Source organism: Orbicella franksi, chromosome 14 (assembly GCF_964199315.1).
Source record: "Orbicella franksi chromosome 14, jaOrbFran1.1, whole genome shotgun sequence".
Lineage (NCBI taxonomy): Eukaryota > Metazoa > Cnidaria > Anthozoa > Scleractinia > Merulinidae > Orbicella > Orbicella franksi.
Window position 1 is genome coordinate 16,460,181 of NC_138158.1, and position 27,864 is coordinate 16,488,044.

Consider the following 27,864-nt stretch of genomic DNA (forward strand, 5'->3'; position numbering starts at 1 on the left):
GTGCTCTGTTCTCTGACAAGGCAAGCTAAAATAAGCCAATCCCAAGTCTTGTTGGAATTGTTCAAATAATTTGATTGGCTAACGAAGCGACAACTGCCAATCACAAATTGGACTTCAGCTATTTTAAAGCTTTCAGTTTCGAGTAGTTTCGAGCGACTTTCGAGAGAGGAACGATGCCTTCAAAGTTCGCTTTTTAGTTAATTTTCAAATAAGAATTTAAAGGCAGGTAAAGATTTGTAGTCCAGAGGAATCCGTCCGTATTGTGGCTCATGAAAACGTGCACTTTTCCAATGGAAACTACGAAACCAGGAGCTCAAAGCTTGCGGATGAAAATGCGAAATGCTGAGTTGAATTTGAAAGGAGCTACAGTTATTTACGGCTTGCAGCCGCTTGCAGCAAGATTGCCCGAACTAGCGTAAAAATTAGACAGGCTAAACTACTCCCACCGGTTTTACTTCGACCACAGAGGAGAATATCTAGAGCAAGCTTTGAGCTGACCACTCGTTGGTTCACTTCGCTGAGATGACCAGAGAACGAGTGTTACTACACTGAATGTGAGTGTTGTTTTGAGCAATTGAGCATTTTTACAAAAATAAAGCTTCTCATCATAAACAGAGACAGCTCAATTGTTGTTTTCTGTCGCTGTTTTACTTCTTTAGTATAAGTTCTGCCTTCGTAAAAAATTTGTCTTTATCGAAGCACTGGTTAGGTTGAGAATTTGTTTATTTCGCTACCTGTTTTGTCGACCGGAATCTAGCAAAACTGGTTATTTTAGTACTGTTTTCACTCTACTGTCGCTAACAGTGGTTTCCGTGAGCCATATTTACTGTAGACATAGAACTCTTTTCCACTGAGTTTGTCTGAATCACAGGGGATGTTTAATTTAGGTCAAATTTGGCAAAATTCCGGAGCAAAAATTTAAAAGCCAGCTTACTGTTATCAATCCCTGCCCTGTTCTCTGATAAAGCACGCTGTTTCAGCCAGTCAGAGAGCGCGTTATATGAAAACTTTATTATAACAGAGTATAAAACATAGAAAAAGCGTGTTTTATTGTTCTTCGCCACATTACCTCTATATCATAAAGCAAATAAATAAGCCTAAGCCGTGCATTACACTATGATAAAACACTTCGCACATTCGAGAACACTCGAGAAATGTAGAACACACTAGCACATTTTCCTCGTGTTCTCAAATGCCCGTCGTGTTTTATCACAGTGTAATACACGACTTAGGCTTCTTTATTTGTTAAATATATCCTATTATTGTGTAATCTATGTTAGGTAATAGCTTCGGGGCTCCTACTGATAGCAGAGATGCTTTGTAAGCTCCCTTAAGGGACTACCCTAAAATTTTACGTTTTGACTTTTTGCTGTTAAATACAGGTGTCTATCTATCTATCTATACTCAAGGATTTAGAGGTCAAATAACACACCGAAAGTACGTTTTAACTTTTTTCGACAGTGCCGTCACTTCTACTTTTAACATTATTTGTAAGTGGCCGAGTTCTGGTGCATATGGCTCCCTTTTTTCTTTTCTTTTTTTACGTCGTTTGTGCACAGCACACGAAGCAGAAGGCAAGTGATATGTCTTCGTACTCATCGTAATAACTCTCACGAGTTTGACAGTGGGGCTCGGCCTAAGATTGGCTTCGGCTTCACATACCCTTCGTATATAACCTGACGGTTTACATTTAATGGCTGGTAATGGCCTCCTGGATCGATCTCCGCGTAAGTGTCCTCCTGTTGTGGAACAATGTCATCATAATGAATAATCTGGCCAGAACGTGCGTCATCAACAACTTCATAAGTGAATTGCCCTTCAGTTTCTAACTCGTTAAGAGTAGTGTTGTAGTAACTCGGTTCTGTGGATGGTTGACTATATGGAGACAACTCTAAGATTTCTTGCGTGGAACCTTGTTGAGAATTCCTTGAAACTGACTTTGTCTCTGCTAGAATATGAAAGAACCAGAAAAAAAAAAAGAGCAGCGTGTTTTTCAAAGCTGCATTTTATTTCGTTTTGAAATGTCATAATAGTAACTGTTTTGCTGATCGTCCTTCCTTCCTTCCTTCCTGCCTGCCTGTCTGCCTGCCTGTCTGCCTGCCTGCCTGCCTGCCTGCCTGTCCTCCCGCCCGCCCGTCCGCTCGCCCGCCAATAAGCGGCCAATACCAATTTCCCCGAGGGTGGCCGTTTAATAGGGGTTGAACTGTATACAGATAAAAAAGTTAAAACTCACCATTAGGATGCATTCGACGCCACATTACAATCCCACCAGCCACGATCACAAGAACAAGTAACCCAACAACTATTGATATTACCAAAGTTGTTGTCGGGATCCCATCTTTGGTGGTAAACGTAATAAATCCCTCATTTTCATAATCACCATCTTCGGCAAAAGATCGTTGAAAGACCGCGTATCTTGTGCCTTCTTCAAGCTTTCCGTTTTTATACCTCAAAGCTGAAAGGAAAGACAGAAGGGCACCCCGGGATTAAATCAATTCCATGCGTACTCCAATAAGAACTGACAAAATGAATTATTAGGAGAGAAATGAAGCCCTCCTGAGTCGAGAAAAATGTATCTGGACTTTTATATATTAAAGGGATAAAGGGACCCTCCAGGTGCTGGTGGAAGAAACTGAAATGATGGCAATGAAGTCGCAATAACACAAAACAAACAAAAGACAACAACAACAACAACAACAACAACAAAAACAAACAAGCCAACAAGCAAACGGTTTCAACCGTCCAACTAATTACACTTATATATTTTAAATTATTCTTTATTTTAAGTGGGGATTGTCCAAATTCTGACACCATCTTACGTCACAGTGGCGTCATACATTCTCAAAGTTCACCATAGTTTTCGAAATGTTTCAAAAATGTTATTCTAAAGGATGCATAAACTTTGAAGACGGGAAGAATTTTATATATTTGAAGTCTACTAATAAATCTCTATAAGTTCTCTTGGGGAAACGTGCTCGTTGCTAGTGTGAAAGACTATTTGATACGGGTATAGTACTTTGCTACTTTGCAATAAACGTATATTATGCCAATTACGATCTCTGATAAATCTGAGCAATTTTAATCCCAAAGCAAATCATTTATGACAACCTGTTGTTCTAGGCTTTCATTTCATTTTTGCCCTATAAAAACTTGTTTTAACTTTAATTTTTATTGGTTTTTGACTTACACGTTGGGGGTTAAAATTTCAAACTTTAGCCAACGTGCTCTCAAGTAAATATATACATTCTCATAAATGGATGTATACGGTCCTTATTTTTAGTAGTCACGCCATTTGTTGTGAACTGACTCACATGATGTTTCTCTGCGCTTTCTCTTATCTTCAGTAACACCATCTCTAGAATAATGCTTCCCGTCACCAACAGGAAATGATATCCGTGACTGATCGTTGGCGAACTCAGCCGTAATATAAGGTTCCCCTTTCACTTGGTTATCGTAATTTCGCATGACTTTAACGTATTGCTCGTCTGATGATTTTCCTGGGTTTTGCCCATCTGTTAAGGGTGTGACGATCATTTGATAAAAGCTGTAAAAGAGTGTATTAAGGTGTTTTCACATAAGGTAGCCTACAATAGTACCCAGCATTTTATAATAGTCATACTTTAAGAGATTATATTACCAATGTTTCCTACAATAATGGTATCAAACAAACGCCCAATCATTGCAGAACACGTTTTGGTCATTGTTTTGACCTAGTAGGTTTACTATAGAAACATTACAACCTGCACCATTAATTTTAGTTTTAGGTGCCAGTAACTAATAAACGAGCTTGGTAACCGCAACCATTTGTTTTACAAAATAATCATGGATCACCAGGAACCCATGGGTCATGGATTCCTGTGATCACATGTTAAGATGCAACTGTTTGCAAGCTTTTCTTGAAGGGAATTCAGCGCTACCGTAAGTTATTCAAAATTTAAGGTGGCTCTTAAAGTGCACCCAACCCCAAAAATGTTTTTTCGCTGAAACGAATCCACATGTTATTCGAAGCATTTGGGCGAAAAAATTTTTGAATTTGGTTGAATCCTCGATTTTCTGTGTCCTTTCAAAGTCGCACCTGAAGTGTTACGCGACCGCGTTTTAGGGAGTCTGGGGCGGCTTTGCTGATGACGTCTACCCAGGAACCAAACACAATGGCGCCTCAGTCAGCTCTCTGTATTTGCTTGAGAAAATGAAAAACAAAAGAAATCATTCCAATATATTTTGGGACTAAAACGTCCAAGTTTTGTTCCAGAATCATTTCTTTTTCGTCACTGGAGTCAGAGTTAGGTTTCGATTCGGAAGACACCGAAATAAACTTCGATCGAGCACGTTCGACAAATGTGAACTCACTGCTTAGAGCTTTGAGAACAATTTGCAATATTTCAAGCGACGACAGGGAAGACTTCTTTGCGGACGAGCTGCTTGTATATTAGGAATGGAAAGCTAGATACGAAGTGGAGGAGCAGGCAAACGAAAAGCAGGAATGAAAACTCAAGGACTGCTTTGGATGGTAATTTCGTCACCTAAACACAAGACTCCCACGCGTGTTTATAGCCCGTTTACATTTGTCCTTTGCGAGAATGTATTTTGTCAAGGTATGGTTGTTCTATTAAATCCAGTTTGTGTTTTACTTTCTGGGATGCTTCATGTTTGTAAGAGCGACGTAAGTGTTGCAGTTTTTGAGACTTGATGACCTCCAAAACACTGGCTTCGATCGATTGAAAATCGTAGAATTGTTTGGGCCTGTATTTTTGAAGCTGCGGGAAGCAAGGCGGAATTGGGAAGAAAACATTTCATACAATTACCGATTTCACACGTTTTAAGTCGTAACTCCAAATAACCAGTTTAAATTTTTTTCAAAGTTTGCAGTGAAATTCGTCGGATAAGCGAAAAGGATGTGTTCCCTAAGCGGTCCGCAGACATGAATGTTACGCGGTCATATTTTCGACACTATTGCATAGAATGTTTGTCGCACTGCTGATTTCCAAACCTTCGAAAAACTCTGTGAGTGTAACAATTTTGTTATCATGTAATTCTAAAGGATTAATCTTCGACTTTTATCTAAATCGAAAGAGAAATTGTGTTGGTTGGCGGCGTACAGTTGCGACCTATTTACATATCAGTATATTTGGTCGTAACGCTTCTTGATCGATCACACAACTTTGCCGGCTATGTTATAAATACTGCGGGATTGGAAGACATAGGTTGTCGGTAGTATTTCGACAAATTGCTGGTTGGCTTTAAGCAGAAAATTTTGAAAATAGCGTTTGAAAGTCTACGGAACAAATTCAAGTGAGAGTTCTTCAATGGTTCTCACAGACTCAGTTCGCTCGTTTCGGTTCACCAAAATCAACCATCGTGTATGTCTTTATTGGACCGATCATCGCCAGTAAATTGTACAGTATATCTTTCTTTAGATCTGGGATATTGCTGCAACAGCCGATAGCACTTCTGGAAGGCATTTCTGTGCACTTTTCGAATGTGTATTGCACCATCGTGAAGGAAATGAGAGGACGTGAGATATTCGACCTTCCTGGGTAGACGTCACAACAGCCGCTGGACCCATTCTCCTCAAACTCGGTCGTGAAACAAAATGGCGGTGTTTTGGCGCTATTTTCGAGATTTCGTCGGGGCACAGAAAATCGAGGATTTAACCGAATCCAAAATTTTTTCGTAGAGGTATTTTAAATAACAAGTAGATTCGTTTTAGCGAAAAAAAAATTTTGGGGCTAGGTGCACTTTAACTGTTTCTTGAAATTTTGTTTTTAACTTTGAAATTAAAAATTAACAAGCTACTAGGTAGTCTTAGAAACTTTATGTACTTTCTTCTTCAAAATAGAAAATCGTAACGTAAGCTGAAGTACAAAAACCCACAAGATCGATCCCCTACACACTCAGTGAGGCCCAGCACAATCTGCGTTACAGAGCAACCGAAGGCAAAATTTCAAAACACTTACCTGACAGGTTTGCCATTACTTAACTCTTTCTTAGTTTTAAAGGGGACAGACACTTCTGTTGTTCCAATGTTGCCATCGGGAGGCGTCGGAGCGGTCGGTGGGTCTGAAAAACAACATATAGGTATAGGTACATTAGTTTGATTGAAACGTCAACATACTATCTGGCAAGGTGAAACTGATTTTGGCAGGAACTTACGTTTGGAAGTTGATAGTTTTTCCTAGCCAATATTCAACGCACAATGAAGAAAGGTGAGAGAGTTGATCCCACATATGGGCCATACTCCTCTAAAGTAATTTTAAGACATAGTACCCAGTTCTATCGTGGATAATACTACCACGGGTGTTGCTTGTATCACTTCGTTTGAACAGTCCAACTTCAGCATTAATTACTGCCATTTAGATGTTTCGCTCAATTTCAAAATAATAGTGTTCATTTGCTTCAAGTTTTACTGCTTTACTATACAGCTGAATTTTTGGTAACTGCTATTTGCCGTGTTCATGAAAAGCATACATATCCTTACCTTCAGTTGTCTCATTTTTAGGATCGCTTTTTGGACCTGCACCCTTCACAGTTTCAGCCCTAACTCGAAATAAATATGTTGTAGACTGACTAAGCCCATTTACGACCGCTTTCAGAAGCGACGCAGGTACTTCCTTTTCGCCCGTCCCTCTCTCAGCTGTGTAGAATATGACGTACTTTGTAATGACACCGTGTGTAAACTCTTCAGGAACTGGCTGCCATTCCACCTCGACACTAGTACTGCTCAGTACCTTTACAGAAGTAAGTACAGGAGCCTTCAAAGGTACTGCAACATACAAAAATTTGAGCTTTGGTAAACTGGGTGCAAGTAGGGTTAATACCAGTTGTTATATTGAGATTAACTACTATTAGTGCCGATGGGAAGGGAAAGGGATTGTTCATGTACTTATTTTATGGTATACCATTCCACTTAAGATTTTGTTTTTCTTTAAAAATTTTGATAATGATCAAAAAACGACTTTTCCTGTAAAATAGTTTTCTCCTGTTCAAGACTGTGTGTCCGTCCTGATGGCCACTAAGTTTTCACACAGGCTATTACCCTTACCTGTTATCGACTTGTATATTGTTTGTTTTTAGTGGCGACAATGATTTGCACATGAATATAACCTTATAGCCAACTTTTCTGCATGCTCTTCACCTTAGTTGAGGGCATGAGTTGAAAACCAACCGAGTCTCCCTACCTCTGCACCAAAAATTTAATGTTGTTTTCCTCGTACTTACCGTCTTGGTCCGTCCATACAGTGATGGGATTGCTGCGTGGTCCATCACCTTTCAAAGTTGCAGCTAACACCTGGATGTTGTATACCGTATACTTTATAAGTTCTGTTAACTCAATTTGACGGGAGGGTGAATCAACCCATACCATCGTCTCTGCATCTCCCTCGGACTCCTCGTAAATGACAGTGTATTTAAGGATTTTACCGTGCTGTTTATCTGCTGGCACTTCACCCCAGGTGACTAAGATACTAGTTGAGCTGGTGTTGTGTCCTCTCACATTCTCAGGAGCAGCACCAGGTACTGAACAAAGAATAATGGTATTGATAGTAATGGTATCGCAGCTATTAAACAGATATATACAGATAACGTTTAAGAGAGCCCGGATCTCTACCGCGAGGGAATGGACAATGACGATCACAAACAAATTAACAGATAGAAATCAAATTACAAGCGGTTTGTTAGCCTCTTCATTCTTGTCCAGGGTTTTTTCCTGTAACTATCTGAACTCCTTAAAAGTTTTCCAGCGTTTCGTGTTTTCAACCCATAATAGATCTTACTATATAGCGTCTCTAGCCTTTATTTGTTACATCTTTTCTGAACACCTTTACTTGTATGATTATTCCCAAATAATGCGAGGAAATCTGAACGCTAACTCACCATCTTGGTTTGTAACGAAAAATTCGGGATCGCTGTAGTGTCCATCTCCCTTGTCGGTAGACGCCAAAACCCTGACGCTGTAGTTCATATTCTTTATCAGCCCAGTTAGATTCACCTCAGGTGTAGGAACATAGACCGTTGTGTTTTCAACGAGTAAAGAACTGATCGCCTGGTAGCTCACGGTATAACTACGAATGATACCGTTCTTGTCCGCAGCTGGAACTTCATTCCACCTCACTAAAAGTGAAGTGGAAGATGTGTCGTTTAATCTTAAATCCTGGGGAGGAGCGCTAGGTCCTGAAAGGAATGTAAAAAGTGTTAAATCTTTATCTGCTAACATGACGTAATACTGTTTCAGCCCGGCAACAACTTCACCATGTACACCATGTACATCAAGCAAACTAAACAATTTTTGTAATTCTGAATAACAAATGCTACTGACTGTAACACTGTGATGACTTTGATTAGCCTCCAAGTAGCTGATTCAAGACTCAAGACGATGCTATTATTACAAATAGGGTGCTTCTTAATCCTAAACAACATTGCATTTAGGAAGGGGTTGACAAGCTTTACCTGATTCCTCTTGCTAATGTATGAAATTGCCCATTTTGCGGAAATCTTGTTGATTTTTCAATGAGAATCACATTTGTATTATTTTAAATAGTATAAATCTACTAGCGTTCCATCACGAATGCCGTTCTCTTATTTGACTGCACTACACGCTGTCTATTCTGTTACAGATTAGTGAGTAGCCTAGAAGTGTGCGGTTGATAACAAATAGCGGTAGCTACTTTGCATTTACAAAGTGTCTGCGAAGAGGATTTAGATAATATTTTTAACAACAAGTAGACTTGTACTAAAACAATCAAATTATTCGCTCTCGATTTTTATCGCGTGATAGTCGACGAGGGCCTAGCCCGAGTCAACTATCAACCGAAAATAAACTTGAAGCAGCTTGGATGCTGACCAACGTTTGAATATAAAAAGTAACCATCATAACGGATGGCGTAGTGGTCAAAGAGCTCGCTTCCCACCAATGTGGCCTAAGTTCAGACACGGCGTCATATGTGGGTTGAGTTTGTTGTTCGTTCTGGCAAATGGTTTGTCAGTCTTTCGACTGTTATGTTCTTTCCTGGCTAAAAACATTCTGACTTACTTATTTCGTAAAGTATGGTTAGTTCTTGGTTATTCAAAGTGTACTTATCACTCAGCTAGTCAGTCAGGAAAAAATACTTACTATCCTCGTCCGTTCTAACAACAATGGGGTCATTGGCTGGTCCATTTCCTTTTACAGTAGATGCAAACACTATGATATTGTAGTTGACGTACTCCTTTAGTTCTGTCAAATTCTTTAGACGATCATTGGCACCAACCAAAACACTTGCAATGTCATTCTCTGTTTGTGAGTGGTATGTAATGGTGTAACCCGTGATGATACCATTCTGTTTATCAGCTGGGACTTCATACCACGTGACTAAGATGCTTGTTGAGCTGGTGTTCTGGCCTATTACATTTTGTGGAGCACCATCAGGTTCTGATAGAAAAGTTCAAAACAAGTTAACTTTGCAGTGATCGTTACTAGGCTTTCATATATGATTCCTACGAAGACTTCTATAACAACTGTTTTTTGAGGTTGTCAAGGAAATGTCTAATGTTAGTTGCCTGATGTAGCGTGAATACTGTACACACGTGATATGTACATGCACGAAACATGGTATAACAGGAAGGTTGTTGCAGCTAGACGTCTAAGCAACCCACGGAAAATGAGCATGGGTCAATTACAAAAGTGAAACCACTTGATAGGTGCTTACCAGAAACTAACACCAAAAGAAGAACTACAAAAAACCTTGAACAAAAACAAATGGCCTAGCAAGTGGTTGTTTAATCATACTACAGGACACAATCCCCTTATCGTGCTTTCAACAAAGGCATCTATCATGCTGATGTGCCTATGTACGCTCTTTATTCAAGTTAAGTTTCTCATTCTTTCCTTTCATTAAATGCAGCAGGATAAAGAAATGCCAAGCAATATTCTCGTTGGCCCTTAAATAGAGTGTTAAAACAATACAAAATCTCTGGTTGGGACGGCAAAGCAGTGACTTCTGCGGCTTAACAGAGGTGGTCACTTAACACAAATCTGGTTTCCAGTATTAAACTGATTATGTACGAAGACATGATTAATCATCGTAGTTATGCACACAACTTAAGCAGTTGTGAAATTAAAGCCTGAAAGAAAAAAAAAAAAAAAATTCAAGCCTGAACGGGATTCGAACCTATGACCTCTGCGATAACGGTGCAGTGCTCTACCAACTGAGCTATCAAGCCGTCTGAGAGCTGGTTATCCGAAGAGTTCGTAATATACCCGTAGATGGTGAAGAACATAAGTGAATATATGAAAATCATATATTTGAACTGCGGAGAAAGAAGTATGAAGACATGATTGATCATCGTAGTTATGCACACAACTTAAGCAGTTGTAAAATTAAAGCCTGAAAAAAAAAAAAAAAAAAAAAAAATTCTAGGCCTGAACGGGATACAAACCCAGGCTTTAATTTCACAACCGCTTAAGTTGTGTGCATAACTGCGATGATCAATCATGCCTTCATACTTCTTTCTCTACAGTTCAAATATATGATTTTTCACATATTCACTTGTAAACTGATTATATTAGTACATTTTTGCGACCGGGTAAAGAGAGGGTGACGACTTAGCTGTACTTCCAACACTGCCTAAAATCGATCGTTTTTGTTTAAAAAACAATCCTTGGTGTTCCCGTAATGATTTGATTTAACACACTGAAGGAATGAAAATTATCTGTACATGTATATGGTCTATTAACAGGCATAGTTAGTGCGCTCGCCACGGAATCGAGAGGTCCTGGTTCGAGTTCTGGTCGAAGACATCAAATGTCATTGTGTCGTGTTCTTGGGCAGGACACTTAACTCTCACAGTGCCTCTCTCCACCCAGGTGTAGAAATGGGTACTGGCGAACTTAAGCTGGGGCTTATCATGCAATAGACTAGTGTTTCAACTAGAGAGAAGTAGAAAAACTCCTAGTCGCTTGATGCCACTGAAACCGGAGTTACGCGCCTGCCTTATGGGCAACTTGGCTCGTACTATGCAGACTTTCCCTATATGATCTCTTACCATGTAAACCGTTTATGAAATTCTAATACTAAACATTCCTACCCAGTCATATACGCAAAGCTCACGGGTTATTTTCTTTGAGATCGTTACTTACACAAATTTGATATCAATGATACGTTTTTTTAACCTCTGACCGGCTAAAAAAGCTCATTCTACGCAGGAGAGGTCAGCTCAAACGTGATTAAGAAACAAGAACCAAGCAGCCACAAAATCCACCATAACACCCACAAGAAAAGGATTCAAATTAAAATTACTCACTGTCCTGGTCTGTTCTAACTACAATGACAGGGTCATTGGGTGGTCCATTTCCTTTCACAGTAGATGCAAACACTGTGACATTGTAGTTGACGTACTCCTTTAGTTCTGTCAAATTCTTTAGACGATCATTGGCACCAACCAAAACACTTCCATTGTCATTCTCTGTTTGTGACTGGTAAGTAATGGTGTAACCCGTGATGATACCATTCTGTTTATCAGCTGGGACTTCATCCCACATGACTAAGATGCTTGTTGAGCTGCTGTTCTGGCCTATTACGTTTTGTGGAGCACCGTCAGGTTCTGATAGAAAAGTTCAAAACAAGTTAGCTTTGCAATGACTGTCACTAGGCTTTCATATATGATTCCTACGAAGATTTCTAAAAGAAGTGTTTCTTAAGGTTGTCAAGGACCTGTCTAATGTTAGTTGCCTGATGTAGCGTGAATACTGTACACGCGTGATATGTACATACAAGAAACATGTTGTAACAGAAAGTTTGTTGCAGCTAAACGTCTAAGCAACCCACGGAAAATAGGTGCTTACCAGAAATTAACACTGGATGTGATGGAAACTTCCATTTCTTAACGCAAAGAGACAAAAAAGTTTAGGCTAACATACTTCAAGTTTGCAAATTTCACTGGAATTGACTTCAAGTCAATTCTCAGCAAACAAAGTTATTGTAACAAAATGCGCCCTTTAGCTCCTTCTTTGACCCTGTAAGATTTCATATCTGGAAAGAGAATCTTGCAATCATGGTTTCAGAGAGATATCACTAGAAATTGTTTCAAAATAACGAAGCGTTTGCTTTTCTTCCGGGTTTTCTTGCAGTAATCGGTTTCGTAACGCTTGGGTCAAAGGTCACGTTTTCAGAAAGAAGTGCTGCATTTAGTTCGCTATCTCAGCGCTCACAATTTTATTTACCCAAAAATTTTATTTCACTAATTTGAAGAAAAAACAATGCTCTTTCAGACCAAACTAGTCGTTTTGGGAAAAGCCGTGTACCAGAACGCCTTTTTAGCATTTGAAAATAGGCTAAATGTAGACCTCTTGTTAAGCTGTCTTGAGCCGTTAATTTAGAAAATTCATCAAATATTTTAGTTCTAATCAAATCGCGATCTATTTAGCTCTAAATAGACAAGAAAGAAAGTACAAATACGACGTACCATCAGTTTGTAATGAAGATTTTTACTTTTGAGTTTACAAGCCTCTGAATATGCCGCTCATTTTCGATCGATTATGGCCGATTTGGGACATCGAAACGAAAAAATTGCGTAAAAAAATAATTTTTGATTTATCGAGCTTAAAACAATATTTTTGTAACTAGTGCCCGTAGGGCTTCATTCTGGGCGAGTTTGAAGAAATTCGATTTTTTCGCTATTTCCAAGTCTAGTTGATATTTAGGCGAAGCTGCTCTTAAGCAGTTGTGAAATTAAAGCCTGAAAGAAAAACAAAAATTCAGGCCTAAACGGGATTCGAACCTATGACCTCTGCGATAACGGTGTAGTGCTCTACCAACTGAGCTATCAAGCCCAAGAGTTCGTAATATACCGGTAGATATACCCGTAGATGGTGAAGAACACAAGTGAATATATGAAAAATCATACATTTGAACTGCGGAGAAAGAATTATGAAGACATGATTGATCATCGTAGTTATGCACACAACTTAAGCAGTTGTGAAATTAAAGCCTGAAAAAAATTTCTAGGCCTGAACGGGATAAAAACCCAGCTTTAATTTCACAACCGCTTAAGTTGTGTGCATAACTACGATGATCAATCATGCCTTCATACTTCTTTCTTCGCAGTTCAAATATATGATTTTTCATATATTCACTTGTAAACTGATTATATTAGTACATTTTTGCGACCGGGTACAGAGACGGTGACGACTTAGCTGTACTTCCAATATTGCTTAAAATCGATCGTTTTTGTTTAAAAAACAGTCCTTGGTGTTCCCGTAATGATTTGATTTAACACACTAAAGGAATGAAAATTATCTGTACATGTATATGATCTATTGTGAAGGCACGGCGGCCCCATGGTTAGTGCGCTCGCCACGGACTAGCATCTCAACCAGGGAGAAGTAGAAAAACTCTTAGTCGCTTGATGTCACTGAAACCGGAGATACGCGCCTGCCTTATGGGCAACTTGGCTAGTACTATGCAGACTTTCCCTATATGATCTCTTATCATGTAAACCGTTTATGAAATTCTAATATCGAACATTTCTACCCAGTTATACTTGCAAAACTCACGGGTTATTTTCTTTGAGATCGTTACTTACACAAATTTGATATCAATGATACGTTTTTTTACCCTCTGACCGGCTAAAAAAGCTCATTCTACGCAGAAGAGGTCAGCTCAAAAGTGATTAACAAACAAGAACCAAGCAGCCACAAAATCCACCATAACACCCACAAGAAAAGGATTCAAATTAAAATTACTTACTGTCCTGGTCTGTTGTAACTACAATAACAGGGTCATTGGCTGGTCCATCTCCTTTCAAAGTAGATGCAAACACTGTGATATTGTAGTTGACGTACTCCTTTAGTTCTGTCAAATTCTTTAGACGATCATTGGCACCAACCAAAACACTTCCATTGTCATTCTCTGTTTGTGAGTGGTATGTAATTGTGTAACCGGTGATGATACCATTCTGTTTATCAGCTGGGACTTCATCCCACATGACTAAGATGCTTGTTGAGCTGCTGTTCTGGCCTATTACATTTTGTGGAGCACCATCAGGTTCTGATAGAAAAGTTCAAAACAAGTTAACTTTGCAGTGATCGTTACTAGGCTTTCATATATGATTCCTACGAAGACTTCTATAACAACTGTTTTTTGAGGTTGTCAAGGAAATGTCTAATGTTAGTTGCCTGATGCAGCGTGAATACTGTAAACCCATGATATGTACGTACAAGGAACATGGCATAACAGAAAGGTTGTTGCAGTCAAACGCCTATTAAGAAGCCGGCCCTGAGAAATGAGTATGGGTCACTTACAAAAGTGTGACCATTTGACATGCGTTTAATCAGCATAAATTTGCCTTGTATGTGGTGGAAACGTCCAATGTTTCAACGCCTAACACAGAAAAAACGCGTAGCCGCTCAAAAGAACTAGAAAAAAGCTTAAACGAAATCAAATGGCCAAGCAAGCTGCTGTGCAATGATACCCTGGAGTACAGGACACAATCCCCTGATTTTGCTTTCAACAAAGGTACCTAGCATATTGACGGATGTGCTTATGTACATTCTTTATTTAAGTAAAGTTTCTCACTCTTTCCTTTCATCAGCTGCAGCAGGGTAAAGAAATGACAAACCATATTTTCGTTGGCCGTTTAATAGAGTATGGAAACAATTCGAAAATAATTTTCTGGTTGGAACGGCAAAACGGTGACCCCAGCCGCTTAACAGTGATGGTCGCTTAACGCAAATCTGGTTTGCAGTATAAAACTGATATTTTAATACATATTTTTAGAACTCTGACAACTGTCCGCTAAAGATAGGGCACTGGCCTAACTGTACTTTCAATACTGCGTATATATTTAACAAATTGACGTCATCTTTTTATGCGTCTGTCTATTGATGATAAGTTGCGTCATGACATTGTCAAAGTGGCCGTGGAGACACGAGCCGAAGGCGAATGGTTCCGCAGTAAACTTTGAAAATGTTATGACGAAATTTATCATCAATAAGAGGACAGGCCTATAAAAAAACTGACGTAAACTTGTTTTTTACAATAACAAGACCCCAAAATGGTCAAATGCTGGTAATAAATGAGGGGAAAAGAGGCGTTAACTTGCCGTAAATAAAGATAAGTAAATTTTATTCAAAAGGTCGCGAACATTGTCAATAGCTTTTGTCGCTTTTTGATTGGCTACTCAAAGAAGTCCATAGAATCTCATTGACTAAAAAGTTGACAGTTTGACCGCTGAAAGTGGAACGTGAAAGTTTGCATAAATTAAAATTTTATTCGTCTGTACTCTTATTGATGATAAAAATGAGACAATCAGCGCGCGAGAAATTAGACAGTTATTGTAAAAATTGGGTCATTGACCAAGTGTGAGCTCAAAATGGCTGGATATTGGCCAAATTATTTTTTTGCGTGTTTGTGGACCGAGACGAAATATCCATCCATCTTGATCAAACAAGCTTGTAGGTCAATAAAGGATTTATCATTTGGCTAAATTTAACATAGTGCCAAGAAAGCTCAATCTTGCCCGCTTGGATATCCAATCGCAGTACAGGATTTGATTTATTTTGCCCGGTCACAGAGCTAGCCATATAATAACAATAGTTCGTGTTTAAAAAACAATCTTTGGTCTTCCCGTAATGATTTGATTTTAAAACAAAGAAGAGGCAAGAAAATCATTTCTACTGATATGATCCCTTACCATGTAAACAGCTTATGGAATTCTAATACCGCACATTTCTACCGTCCTTCAAAGTGCACGGGTTATTTTCTTTGACGAAATTCCTTTCATTGATAATTTCAGTTTTCTGTCTCTAACTAGTTAAAGAAACCAATTTTACAAGGAGAGATCAGCTCCAAAGTGATTAACAAACAAGAACCAAGCAGCCACAAAATCCACTTTAATAGCCCCACAAGAAAATGATTCAAATATAAAGTACTTACTGTCCTGGTCTGTTCTAACTACAATGACAGGGTCATTGGCTGGTCCATTTCCTTTCACAGTAGATGCAAACACTATGATATTGTAGTTGACGTACTCCTTTAGTTCTGTCAAATTCTTTCGACGATTATTAGCACCAACCAAAACACTTCCAATGTCATTCTCTGTTTGTGACTGGTATGTAATGATGTAACCCGTGATGATACCATTCCGTTGATCAGCTGGAACTTCATCCCACGTGACTAAGATGCTTGTTGAGCTGGTGTTCTGGCCTGTTACATTTTGTGGAGCACCGTCAGGTTCTGATAGAAAAGTTCAAAACAAGTTAATTTTGAAATGATTGTCACTAGTCTTTCATATATTATTCCTACGAAGACTTCCAAAAGAACTGTTTGTTAAGGTGATTCCTCACATTTGCATGGCGCATCCTTATTGCGCATAATTTATGGCGTCTTTAGCGCGCGTTCGTGCACGCGCACATTGAAAACATGGTGGATTTGCCTTAATATTGAGTTCTGTCAGTTGAAAAATGGCTATAGCTCACTAACGAGCTTAGGCACCCCAATTTTTTTCCAGTCATGTTAATCAACTAATCATTAGCTTTGCGTGACAAAAGACTGATCTGATTTCTACAGTAGAAAATTGAATAAATAAGGAAAATAGCAGCTGCACTGTAGTCTTTACTATTTTGCAGTTTGATAGCCGTGGCAAGCAATTTGGTTCCAATATTTTAACAAGGATTCAGCTGTCTGTTAAAATCAAACTTAAAAAGTTTATTTGTGTCCGACACAAGTGTTGACTGTAGTTTGAGGCGTGTTTTCATGAGTCTGGGCTCACAAAGAGTTTACAATAACTTGGAATGCGTTCTTGTAATAAGCATTAAATAATGCTAAAATGGGACAGTTTTAATGCCTCACTGCTCCTTAACGAGCATGGGCACCCCCTTTTTTATTTTATAATTAAAGTTCTCATATGATAAATATTCAGTGGACAAAGTTTGAACCAAAATCTATGTGCAGTTTTATTTCAGGCGAATTACCTTAAGGTTGTCAAGGATATGTCTAATGTTAGTTGTCTGATGTGGAGGGAATACTGTACACGCGTGATGTGTACATACAAGAAACATGGTACAATATAAAGGTTGTTGCAGTCAAACGTCTATTAAGTAGCCGCCCCTGAGAAATGAGCATGGGTCACTTACAAAAGTGTGGCCACCGGATAGGCGTTCACTCAGCAGAAATTTGCCTTATACGTATATGGCGGAAACCTCTATTTTTTTTAACACCAAGCAGTATTCTCGTTGACAGTTAAATAGAATTAAAAACAATACAAAATCTCTGGTTGGAACGGCAAAGCAGTGACCTCAGCCGCTTAACAGAAGTGGTCACTTAAAGCAAATCTGGTTTGCTGTATTAAACTGATTATGTACGAACACATGATTGATCATCGCAGTTATGCATACAACTTTTAAAGCAGTTGTGAAATTAAAGTATGAAAAAAAACAAAAAAGTTCAGGCCTGAACGGGATTCGAGCCTATGACCTCTGCGATAACGGTGCACTGCTCTACCAACCGAGCTATCAAGCCATCTGGAAGCTGGTCACTTTGTGAGTTTGTAATACACCCGGGCCGTAGATGGTGAAGAATACAAGCGAATATATGAAAAAACATATTTGAACTATGGAGAAAGACATATGAACACATGATTGATCATTGTAGTTATGCACACAACTTAAACAGTTGTGAAATTAAAGCCTGAAAAAAAAATTCTGGGGCTGAACGGGATTCGAACGCAGGTTTTGATTTCACAACTGCTTAAGTTGTGTGCATAACTGCGATGATCAATCATGTTTCTCCGCAGTACCAACATATGATTTTTCATATATTCACTTGTAAACTGATTATATTAGTACATTTTTGCGACCGGGTAAAGAGAGGGTGACGACTTAGCTGTACTTCCAATACTGCCTGAAATCGATCGTTTTTGTTTTAAAAGCAGTACTTTGGTGTTTCCGTAATGATTTGATTTAAAACACACAAAAGGAATGAAAATCATCTGTACATGAATATGATCTATTGTGAAAGCACGGTAGCCTCATGGTTAGTGCGCGCGCCACTGGATCGAGAGGTCCTGGTTCGAGCCCTGATCGAAGGCATCAAATGTCATTGTGTCGTGTTCTTGGGCAGGACACTTAACTCTCACAGTGACTCTCTCCACCCAGGTGTAGAAATGGGTACTGGCGAACTTAATGCTGGGGCTAATCATGCGATGGACTAGCATCTCAACCAGGGAGAAGTAGAAAACCTCCTAGTCGCTTGATGCCACTGAAAGCGGAGATACGCACCTGCCTGATGGGCAACTTGGCTAGTACTATGCAGACTTTCCTTACATGATCTCTTACCGTGTAAACCGCTTATGAAATTCTAATACCGAGCAGCCACAAAATTTATCATAACACCCACAAGAAAAGGATACAAATATAAAGTACTTACTGTCCTGGTCTGTTCTAACTACAATAACAGGATCATTGGCTGGTCCATTTCCTTTTACAGTAGATGCAAACACTATGATACTGTAGTTGACGTACTCCTTTAGTTCTGTCAAATTCTTTTGACGAATATTGGCACCAACCGAGACACTTCCATCGTCATTCTCTGTTTGTGAGTGGTAAGTAATGGTGTAACCGGTGATGATACCATTCTGTTTATCAGCTGGAACTTCATCCCAAGTGATCAAGATGCTTGTTGAGCTGCTGTTCTGGCCTGTTACATTTTGTGGAGGGCCATCAGGTTCTGACAGAAAAGTTCAAAACAAGTTAACTTTGAATGGTGGTTGATTGGGCTTTGCTGTGTTACTATGATGAGTTACTAATTAATGACGTGCTTCTTTTAGCGTTTGCCATAGACCTTCCTATTGGTATTTACTAGTGTTAGATCTGGGTGTCCTGCTCTGTGATGTCTATGAAAACAAAAGCCTGCCAGAGATCACTATGCCACTTTAAGCTAGTAGTTTATGAGAGGAAGATCATTGGAGCTTACTTTAATGTATTGATTGGACTTTAAAAGCATGGCAAGAAAAGAAAATGAATTGCATCACCTCTTACCTTGCAAAGCCTCTAAAATCCCTAACGGTGTACAGTATTTTGAGAACTTATATTAAACAAATTTTTGAATTGACAACATGCGATTATAGTTCTTTAAACTGAACAAAACAGAAAGAAACTACCAAAACATGCACAGCAATTTCTAAGGAAAGGTACGGTATGTTGTCTGGTTTCTGACCAGTACTAGTATCTGACCAGTTTTATATAAAACCCATTTTTACGTCGTGCGTGTCATTTAAAAGGAAATTTTCCGAAAGGAATCTAAACGTTTCAGCTTTCGAATAAAGGTTTCAGCGCGCTGTTAGCTTGAGAAACAAGCCTTCGCGGTGAGTAAAATGGTCATGGTTAAAATTTGCGATATTCAGAGCACGGTAATACTACCAATGCTAAACAAAGAGTCTGATACATGTGATAACGTTTTCAAAGGAAGTTCTTTTATTTTTGACGTGAAGAAACTCGAAGAGTTCTAGTGATCAGAACATCGTTTAATTTGAAATGAACTTGAACTTTTCTGAAATAACAGAAGTCAGAAACCTTAACTAAGTTTTGGTTTAGTGCGCCCAGTTTCCGACCATTTTCTTCTAAATTTGCAAAGTGTAACAATTTGTTTGGATAACTTTGTCCATGATTTTAAGATATGAATATAAGCTACACCAGGCAACACCATAGAAAGTCTATTGACTTTCATTTTCGACTCGAATTATTTCCTGTGTTGATTTCGCGTGACTGTATTAGCTGGAATAACACGAAGCAGAATGAAAAATCCTTTCTCCTTTGACCACGATGCTTGGTTACTAGCTAGCCGATTTCTTTTCCCGAAACAAAGGCCAACTTTGCAAGTAGTGAAAATAAGCTAAATACATCGTTTGACTGCAGAAAGTTAACTTGATGTTGCAAGTGTATTGTGCTCTGATAACTGACTCGCTGTTCGGATAGTGGGCAACTAATTAGCTTTGCAGATATTGAAATGTACGACGGCTACAAGTGTAAAGATGTAACCTTCTGATATCACATTAAGAGTAAATGTGTTATATCGGGCCAAATTTCAGATTTCCAGTGAGTACAGGAAGATACAGCAGTTCAATACTGAAGTCGGGTACGTTACTGGGAACATACTGAACTTACCATCCTGGTCTGTTCTTACAATAACAGGGTCACTGGCTGGTCCATTTCCTTTCACAGTAGATGCAAACACTGTGATATTGTAGTTGACGTACTCCTGTAGATTTGTCAAATTCTTTTGACGATCATCAGGACCAGCCAAAACACTTCCATTGTCATTTTCTGTTTGTGAGTGGTAAGCAATGGTGTAATTAGTGATGAAACCATTCTGTTGATCAGCTGGAACTTCATCCCACGTGACTAAGATGCTGGTTGAACTGCTGTTCTGTCCTTGTACATTTTGTGGTGCAGCACTAGGTCCTGATATAGAAAGTTCATTTGAGTTTCAAATGGCATAAACATTAATTATACTCTACAACAATAATAATCTTTCTTTGTACTCTCTCACACTATGATACTAACTGTACAAAAATAAAAATTAGAGCACTGGGTGCCTGGAATAATCATAGGGGGCTAGCGGAGCCAGGCAGCCAGTTGACATCAGTGTCAAATGAAAATAAATTGCAGATCAGTAAGATAGCACAAATGCTCACATAAAAAGAAAGGAAAAGAAGAGAAAAACAAAGAGAGAAAAAACAAAAACGCTATTACGACGCTAATAGGGAAGTCTGAAATAATTACGCAATAGTGTGGTGCAAAAAGGCTCAAGAATGAATCAAGGAAAGCAAAGAAATAGGCTAAAGAATGAATCAAGCAAGCAAAGAAAGAACTGAACAAAGGACCATTTCGGCGATACCGCAGCCGTTTTAAATTCTACTGTTTCAAATAGCTATTATGGGATGCTAAGGGGGCAAATTAGTATGTATTCGCCCCCTAAGCATCCCAATGGGCTATTAGGATGAACAGAATTCAGAATGACCGCCAGATCGCTGAAAAGATCCATTAAAATTACTTTAATTACCCAGGAAAGTTCTGGAAGCGACAATTCCTCAAGACCAGTGAAAACACCAAATAAATAATCATGTTAGGTTCCGCTTTCTGATGTTTTCAATCAGCTTTGTCCTTTTCGTTTCAAAACTGTTAGAATCTTCTAAAAACTAAGCATAAACCTCTTCTTTCTTTATTATGCTTAAAGCTTAAACACTGAGAAAAATTCCTGAAACTACGGAAAGTTCTGAAGTCTGCAATGACACAAAATAATTAATTTTATGTAGTGGTTCTCTATATCTTCAGTTTAGGGTTGACACAATTTCTAGTTAAAATAAAGATTAATGATTCAAAAGAGTATGTATAGATCTTAAGCATGCTAAGGTCAAGGTAACGACCCTAGAAAGTAGTACTTCTGAACTTTTAGGATATTGGCGCTATATAAATATTTTATTATTATTATTATAAGGAAAGGGTGCTGAATCCGAAAGCTTGATTACTTTAAGAACTTTTAACCATTGACATCCGGAAGTTTTTGCCAAAAATGCCTTTTTGATGCATTTCGGACATTTTTAGCCTGGACATGAGCAAATTAGCTGCAATCTACTGAAAAAGACATTTGCAACATGACAGCATGCCTTTCTTTTCAATAGCATCAGGTTTTATGACATTTTTGCTCGGGCATGTGCAGAAACCTACGACTTTACGGTTTTCGGTTTTTTAAATTTCTTTTCGCCTTTCCTTTTTCTCCTTTTCTCATCTTTTTGTTGCAGTGATTGACCTTCTACTGGGCTTGCCTCCAGTTCAAGAATTCCCGAGAAAGCATCATCGAGACGGAAAATTCCTAGTATGGAGAAGCCAAGTGTAGTTGAGGGAAATCTTGTTCCGAGTTTTTCACTCAAATTTCTGAGCATTTTCGGCTCAGTTGTACCAAAACCTCTGATCTCTCATCAATGGAAAGATGTTTTCCTCCTGTAGAATTTGAGTATAAGTGATGCCAATTTTGGTCAAACGCGATGACGTCAGAAGTGGAACAAAGGCCAACGCTCGTCACGGCCGCCTAAGGTAATGGGTTAAGGCATATCGCAAAAACTTTATTTAGGGTTTATATGCTGGTCCTGGAAGTTTTGTCTTCTTGCTTATAAAGCGAAAAAGCTGAAACATTTTAATTATGCAAACCAATCAAATTGATTCACCTAGTCTTTGAAATATATACCAATCAGCGCTTGAGATTTAAACCTTGATTGTAATTTAAAGCTAAAAACAAGAACTATAGCACAGTTCATGAGTTGCTGTTGCCGCTATCCATGATATAACTACGAGATTCTGATTGACTGAGTCAGCATGCCAATCAAAATTGGCTTGCCTTAGCAGATTTCACTTTCAAGATTACTGTATGTGTGATATAACAAAATATCAAAATCAGATAAACTTACTATCTTCATCTGTCCTTTTCTCCAAGACTGAGCTCTTTTGACTGACCCCCTTGCTGTTGAAAGCTTGCATAGCAAACTCATACGAGGTGAACTCCTTTAAGGATGATATCTCGTACGAAGTGGTTTCTTTTCCATCAACGGTTCTATTTGCCAATGTTGGATTACTTTTTATGTTGTACAAAACGTAATAACCCAAGATTTCTCCTCTGGCTTGATCTCTCGTCAGCACCTAAATAATGACCATTGATAACAATATATCACTCAAAGTTACCAAATTTTGCAATACGGACCACTAAGATGGACTGACCGCTCACGAATTAATTTCGCCTTTAAAAGTGTATCCTTTTAATATTACAACAAAGAAATCAGTTTGGGTTTAAGTAGAACTTTTTTTCCCTTAATATTTGGCGGACAATTTAAGTTAAACTTTCACGAACGCAACCTGAAAAACGAAAATACACTGTAAATCCTTAACTTTGGTGTACACGTTTTCCGTGAATAGATAGTGGAACACATTAGTTTATAGTAAATGGTCTGAACTCAGGAGTATCAGTAGTTCGTATAGCGTGTTGAGGCGGTTCTGTCTCATCAGCGAGACTTATTAGAATCTGCCAAGGATAACATCAGAAGCAGAATTGCTTCCACGGTACAATCGGCCTCTATACCTGACAATAACTTGACAAAAGACGAACAACAAGCACTGAAACGACTGAAAAACGACAACAACATTGTCATACTACCAGCCGACAAAGGACGTGTCACTGTTGTTATGGACAAGACTGACTACTTCGACAAAATGGACGCACTTGTTAACGACAAACAAACTTACGAAGAACTTAAACGCGACCCGACGCCAGCACTTCAACGTAAACTTAACAGCAAAATACTTACGCTTAAAAAGACTGACGCTATTGACACTCAACGCTGCTATCGACTGAGGTGCTCAGTACCTCAACCACCGAAACTTTACGGACTACCGAAACTGCACAAACTTGGTATACCGATACGACCTATAGTGTCATTCTGTGGGTCCCCTTCGTATCAACTGTCTAAATACTTGACGACCATACTGCAACCCCTTACTGACAAATCAAGACGCAAACTACAATCTACGGAGAACTTTATTGACGCTATTAAGACAGTACAGATACCTGACGACTACGAGCTTGTGTCTTTTGATGTGAAATCGCTGTTCACCAATATTCCACTTCAATTGGCATTACAGTGTACCGAGACCGCTATACAACAATCTACCGTTAAGCTACCGTTACCGACAGAAGACATCATGGACTTAATGAACCTTTGCCTTACATCGACTTACTTTCAGGACAACGGTAAACACTACAAACAGTTGCATGGAAGAGCCATGGGGTCGCCTGTTTCTGTTGTGTCGCAGAAATTGTGATGCAACACGTGGAGGAACGCGCCCTTGCAACTTGCCGAAAAACGATCCCGCTTTGGTTACGCTACGTTGACGACACCTTTACCGCCGTTCACAAAGACGAAATTGACGATTTTCACGACCACCTAAACGAACAGAACGCCGACATCCACTTTACTAAAGAGATCGAAGGAAATGGAACACTTCCTTTTCTAGACTGTTTGGTAAGCTGCGACAACAACGAACTACGAACGACAGTGTACAGAAAACCGACGCATACCGACAGATTACTTGACGAATCATCCTACAACCCGACTTCACACAAAGCCACGACTATAAAGACTTTGACGAGACGAGCGCAACTAGTTTGTGACACACCGGACAGCTTACGTGACGAAAACAGATACCTTGAACGTGTTTTTCACAAAAACAACTACAACGCTGACTTTATTAGACGAAACATTTACCGACCTACTGAAGCTGACGCTACGAACAGGAACCCTACACCTGTTACTACAGTGACTATACCTTACATTAAAGGCACTTCTGAGACCATCTCACGGATCCTACAGCCCTACAACATTCTTGTAGCCCACAAACCTACAACTACGTTACGACACTTACTGACCAACGTGAAAGACAGAGACGAACCTAACAACAGACAGGGAGCAGTTTACAAGATCAAATGCTCCGACTGCCAGGCTTCCTACATTGGTGAGACTGGCAGAAACCTTAACACGAGACTGACTGAACACAAACGAGCCACGAGAAATGGTGATGCCAACAATCACATTGCTGTACATCATCAACTGACAAACCACAACATTGGCTGGGACTCTGCTCAGTGCTTAACCTACGGTACAAACTATTTTCAACAATTGACTCTGGAAAGCTGGTACACTAACCTAGAACAAACGCCTCTTAACAGATGTCAACAACTACCGGCGCCTTGCAAACGACTTATCCATGACGGAAACGAAACCGACAAACGGACTTCTAATAGACCGACTTAACAATACACGGACCAAAAACCGACCTATGGACGGATCGAAACCCACCAATGACTGATGACAAACTTTACACGAGTCTTTCAGCCAATACCGTCATGGCTATACTGACCAATCACGTTCAACGAACCACACTTATAACATCATCGACTGACAAAAACTATTCACTTGACGTTGAAGATGACTTCCGCTCAGGTTGTCGAAACGTCAGTCAACAACAACAGTTCTTCTCAGAACTACACTCACCCGGACGATCACACTATACGAACATTAGTTTATCATAAACGATCCATTAAAATAATTACTTTAGAGAACTACTGTACACTGTTTTGTCGCATTGGAGAATATTGGTTTCGTTTAAGTTTATGGAGCTCGCCTACATATGTCTTTCAGGATGATTTGTCTAGGAACGTTGTTTATTCCGGTAATTCCAGAACGCATGAACGTGTGCAGATGCCTTCAATGCGCCAGCGCAAAAAAATGTGCTTTGAACAGCGGGCATTAGCAAACAAGGTTAAACCCACAGCCAGGTACTATGATTCTAATCCTTTCCGATTACATGTAAAATACCTTCCTATCAGTATGCAATCTGTCATGGTTGTAACATAAAGGTGATTCCTCAGAAATAGAAATTGGCGAAAGTTTGTTTTTTTAAGCTTTCTCTCAACGTTCCCGACCAAGCACTGTTTCGGAAAATACAATAAAAAGGATAGGTCACCATGCTCGCAAAAGAGATATGACGGGCCAATCTCACCCAATTTATGCCTAATCATGCGCGTTATTTCATCGGTTTACGTTCCATTTTCGGTAGCGGAAAATATTTCATAAAAAGACTCGATAACTGGAAAGTCTCGATCATATGGAACAATGTAATATACAATTTCTGGAACATTCACACAGTTTTAAACAACTCAAAACGTTTCTGGAGACATTGCTTTCAAGGTCATAATTTGCATCCTCAAGTAACGGTTTTGTGCACGCTTTTGGCTGTATGTTTTTTCCTTCCGAACAATTTAAAAAAAAAAAAAAAAGTTTCTCTTGAAGATGATAAATTGCAGGTCGCAATTACGTAATAAAGAATATAGGTCACCCAGCTCGTTTAAGAGAAAATGAGGATTTATTTCGCCGTCGGGCCTAGCTTAAGGAGATCTCTCGATGTTGTGTACTGTATGCGTACGCGCTAATGTACACGTGCTCATGACGCGAAAATCGTGCGCAGTAGGGATGCCCAATGCAATTCCGAGGAATCACCTTAATAAATGTAATCAACAATATGAAAGCTTTCAGTGATGTAAGCAGTTTCGTCTTTTCAACTTTGACGCTGGTTCGGGTAATGTTGCCGAAGCCGTAAATAACTGTGACTCCTTTCAAATACAGCTCAGCATTTCGCATTTTCATCCGCATGTTTTGAGCTCTTTGTTTCGTAATTTCCATTGGAGGCATTGAAAAAGTTCACGTTTTCATGAACCACAATGCGGCCGGATTCCTCTGGACTAGACTTTTAGATCCATATTTTTAAATCAAACTAAAAAGCGCACGTTGAAGCGATCGTTGTTCTCTCGAAAGCCACTCGAAACTGAAAGCTTAGCTGAAGTCCAGTTTGTGATTGACAGCTGTCGTCTAGTTAGACAATGAAATTATTTGAGCAAGGATTGTGATTGGCTTATTTTAGCGTGCTTCATCAGAGAACAGATGCACGCTGACGCCACTTCCTCGTTTGGAAAATAAAGTTTGGATGGAAAGATTAGCTGAATGTGTGGGAAAATTAATGGCTTCTTCATCATAAAACAAGTAAAGAAGCCTTGGCTGCTCTGTTCTGTTGTAAAGCACGTAGGAAGCGGTAGAACACGATAGCAGAAGGGGAAACACACCACTATGTCTCGCGTTTTCCTCTACACTTCTTTCGTATTCTACCGCTTCCTGCGTGCTTTACAACAGAACAGAGCACAGTCGAGGTTCTTTATTTGTTAAATAACGTAATAACAAAAAGAAATAAAAAGCATTGAGAAAAAACATGGCAACACAAACAGTGGTTTTTGTAATAAACACATACACCAATAGCAGTCTTTAATATTGCATGATGGATCTCATGCTGAGGTTTGTTTGGGTTCTGTGCTGGCTTCATATCAGTACAGGTCAGTGGATTCAAGCAATCCTGGTCAATCACATTAGGAGTAGGAAAGTGCATTCAATGTCTGGGTTTTTTGTTTGACTTGTGAAGTGATAAGTCTGAGATTGCAAGATGCCATTTGAAACACTGGTGTACATGTAATGTGAATTTGCTGTCCATGAGGGAACATAATGGCTTGGATTGTGGAGCAGTAATTCATTACTCACATAGCAAAATAGTGCCTACATTTTCTATGCTCCTTAATTTGAAAGAAGCCTTCATTCTTTCAAACAGCTAAATATTTGGGTCAACCTAATTTATTTTTGTTCTTATTGAGGGTCTCCTGTCTTAAGTGAGACTCCACAGAAATAGTTTTCTCCATAACTACTCTTTAAATGGTAAGGATCGGTGAAAACATTGATAAAGTCGGACCTAAACACTGTAAAGTAAACTTAATTATGGGAAACTACATGTACACAGGCACACAAGATAAATCAAATCAGTGGAATCCCTATTTCTTGAACCCTTAGTCTTTTAAACCTCCCGATAACTTGAACCAAAAGTCGATTCCCCTCCTCAGTCAAAAGCTGTAATTTTACCCCTGATTCCTCAAACTCTCTGATTTTTCGAACCAATTTTCTTTTCCCTTAGAGGTTCAAAAAATCCGGATTCCACTGTATATCCTATATTAATGATGTTCTTTAGTAATGCCATCATTAATTGACCACTGAGTTCACGGTTTGCTCAAGATGGCTGGATGTTGGCCTCAACCTTTTTTGTGTGAATATGGACCTCAACTGTATTTCAGTAGGGAAACAAGCAAAAAAGGCTAACTTGAGACCCAGTCATCCTACTTGACCTTATGCTTAGTGCTATAAATGTATCATTATAATACCTGCCAAGAGACATTAACGGCAGTGGAATTGACAACA

The 27,864-nt window shown here is 39.1% G+C and overlaps 1 protein-coding gene across 1 annotated transcript in view; it reads right to left on the reverse strand.

Annotated features, from left to right (window-relative positions):
• The window catches only part of LOC145467315 (protein sidekick-1-like), a 330,055-nt gene that overhangs the window by 158,845 nt on the left and 143,346 nt on the right, over positions 1-27,864 (reverse strand). The window contains exons 4-9 of the mRNA XM_081450855.1: positions 20,135-20,431; positions 18,399-18,698; positions 15,909-16,208; positions 13,722-14,021; positions 11,278-11,577; positions 9,110-9,406 (exon numbers count right to left, since the gene is read on the reverse strand). Coding sequence (XP_081306981.1) covers positions 9,110-9,406; positions 11,278-11,577; positions 13,722-14,021; positions 15,909-16,208; positions 18,399-18,698; positions 20,135-20,431 — 1,794 coding nt within the window. The remainder of the gene's footprint in view (positions 1-9,109; positions 9,407-11,277; positions 11,578-13,721; positions 14,022-15,908; positions 16,209-18,398; positions 18,699-20,134; positions 20,432-27,864) is intronic.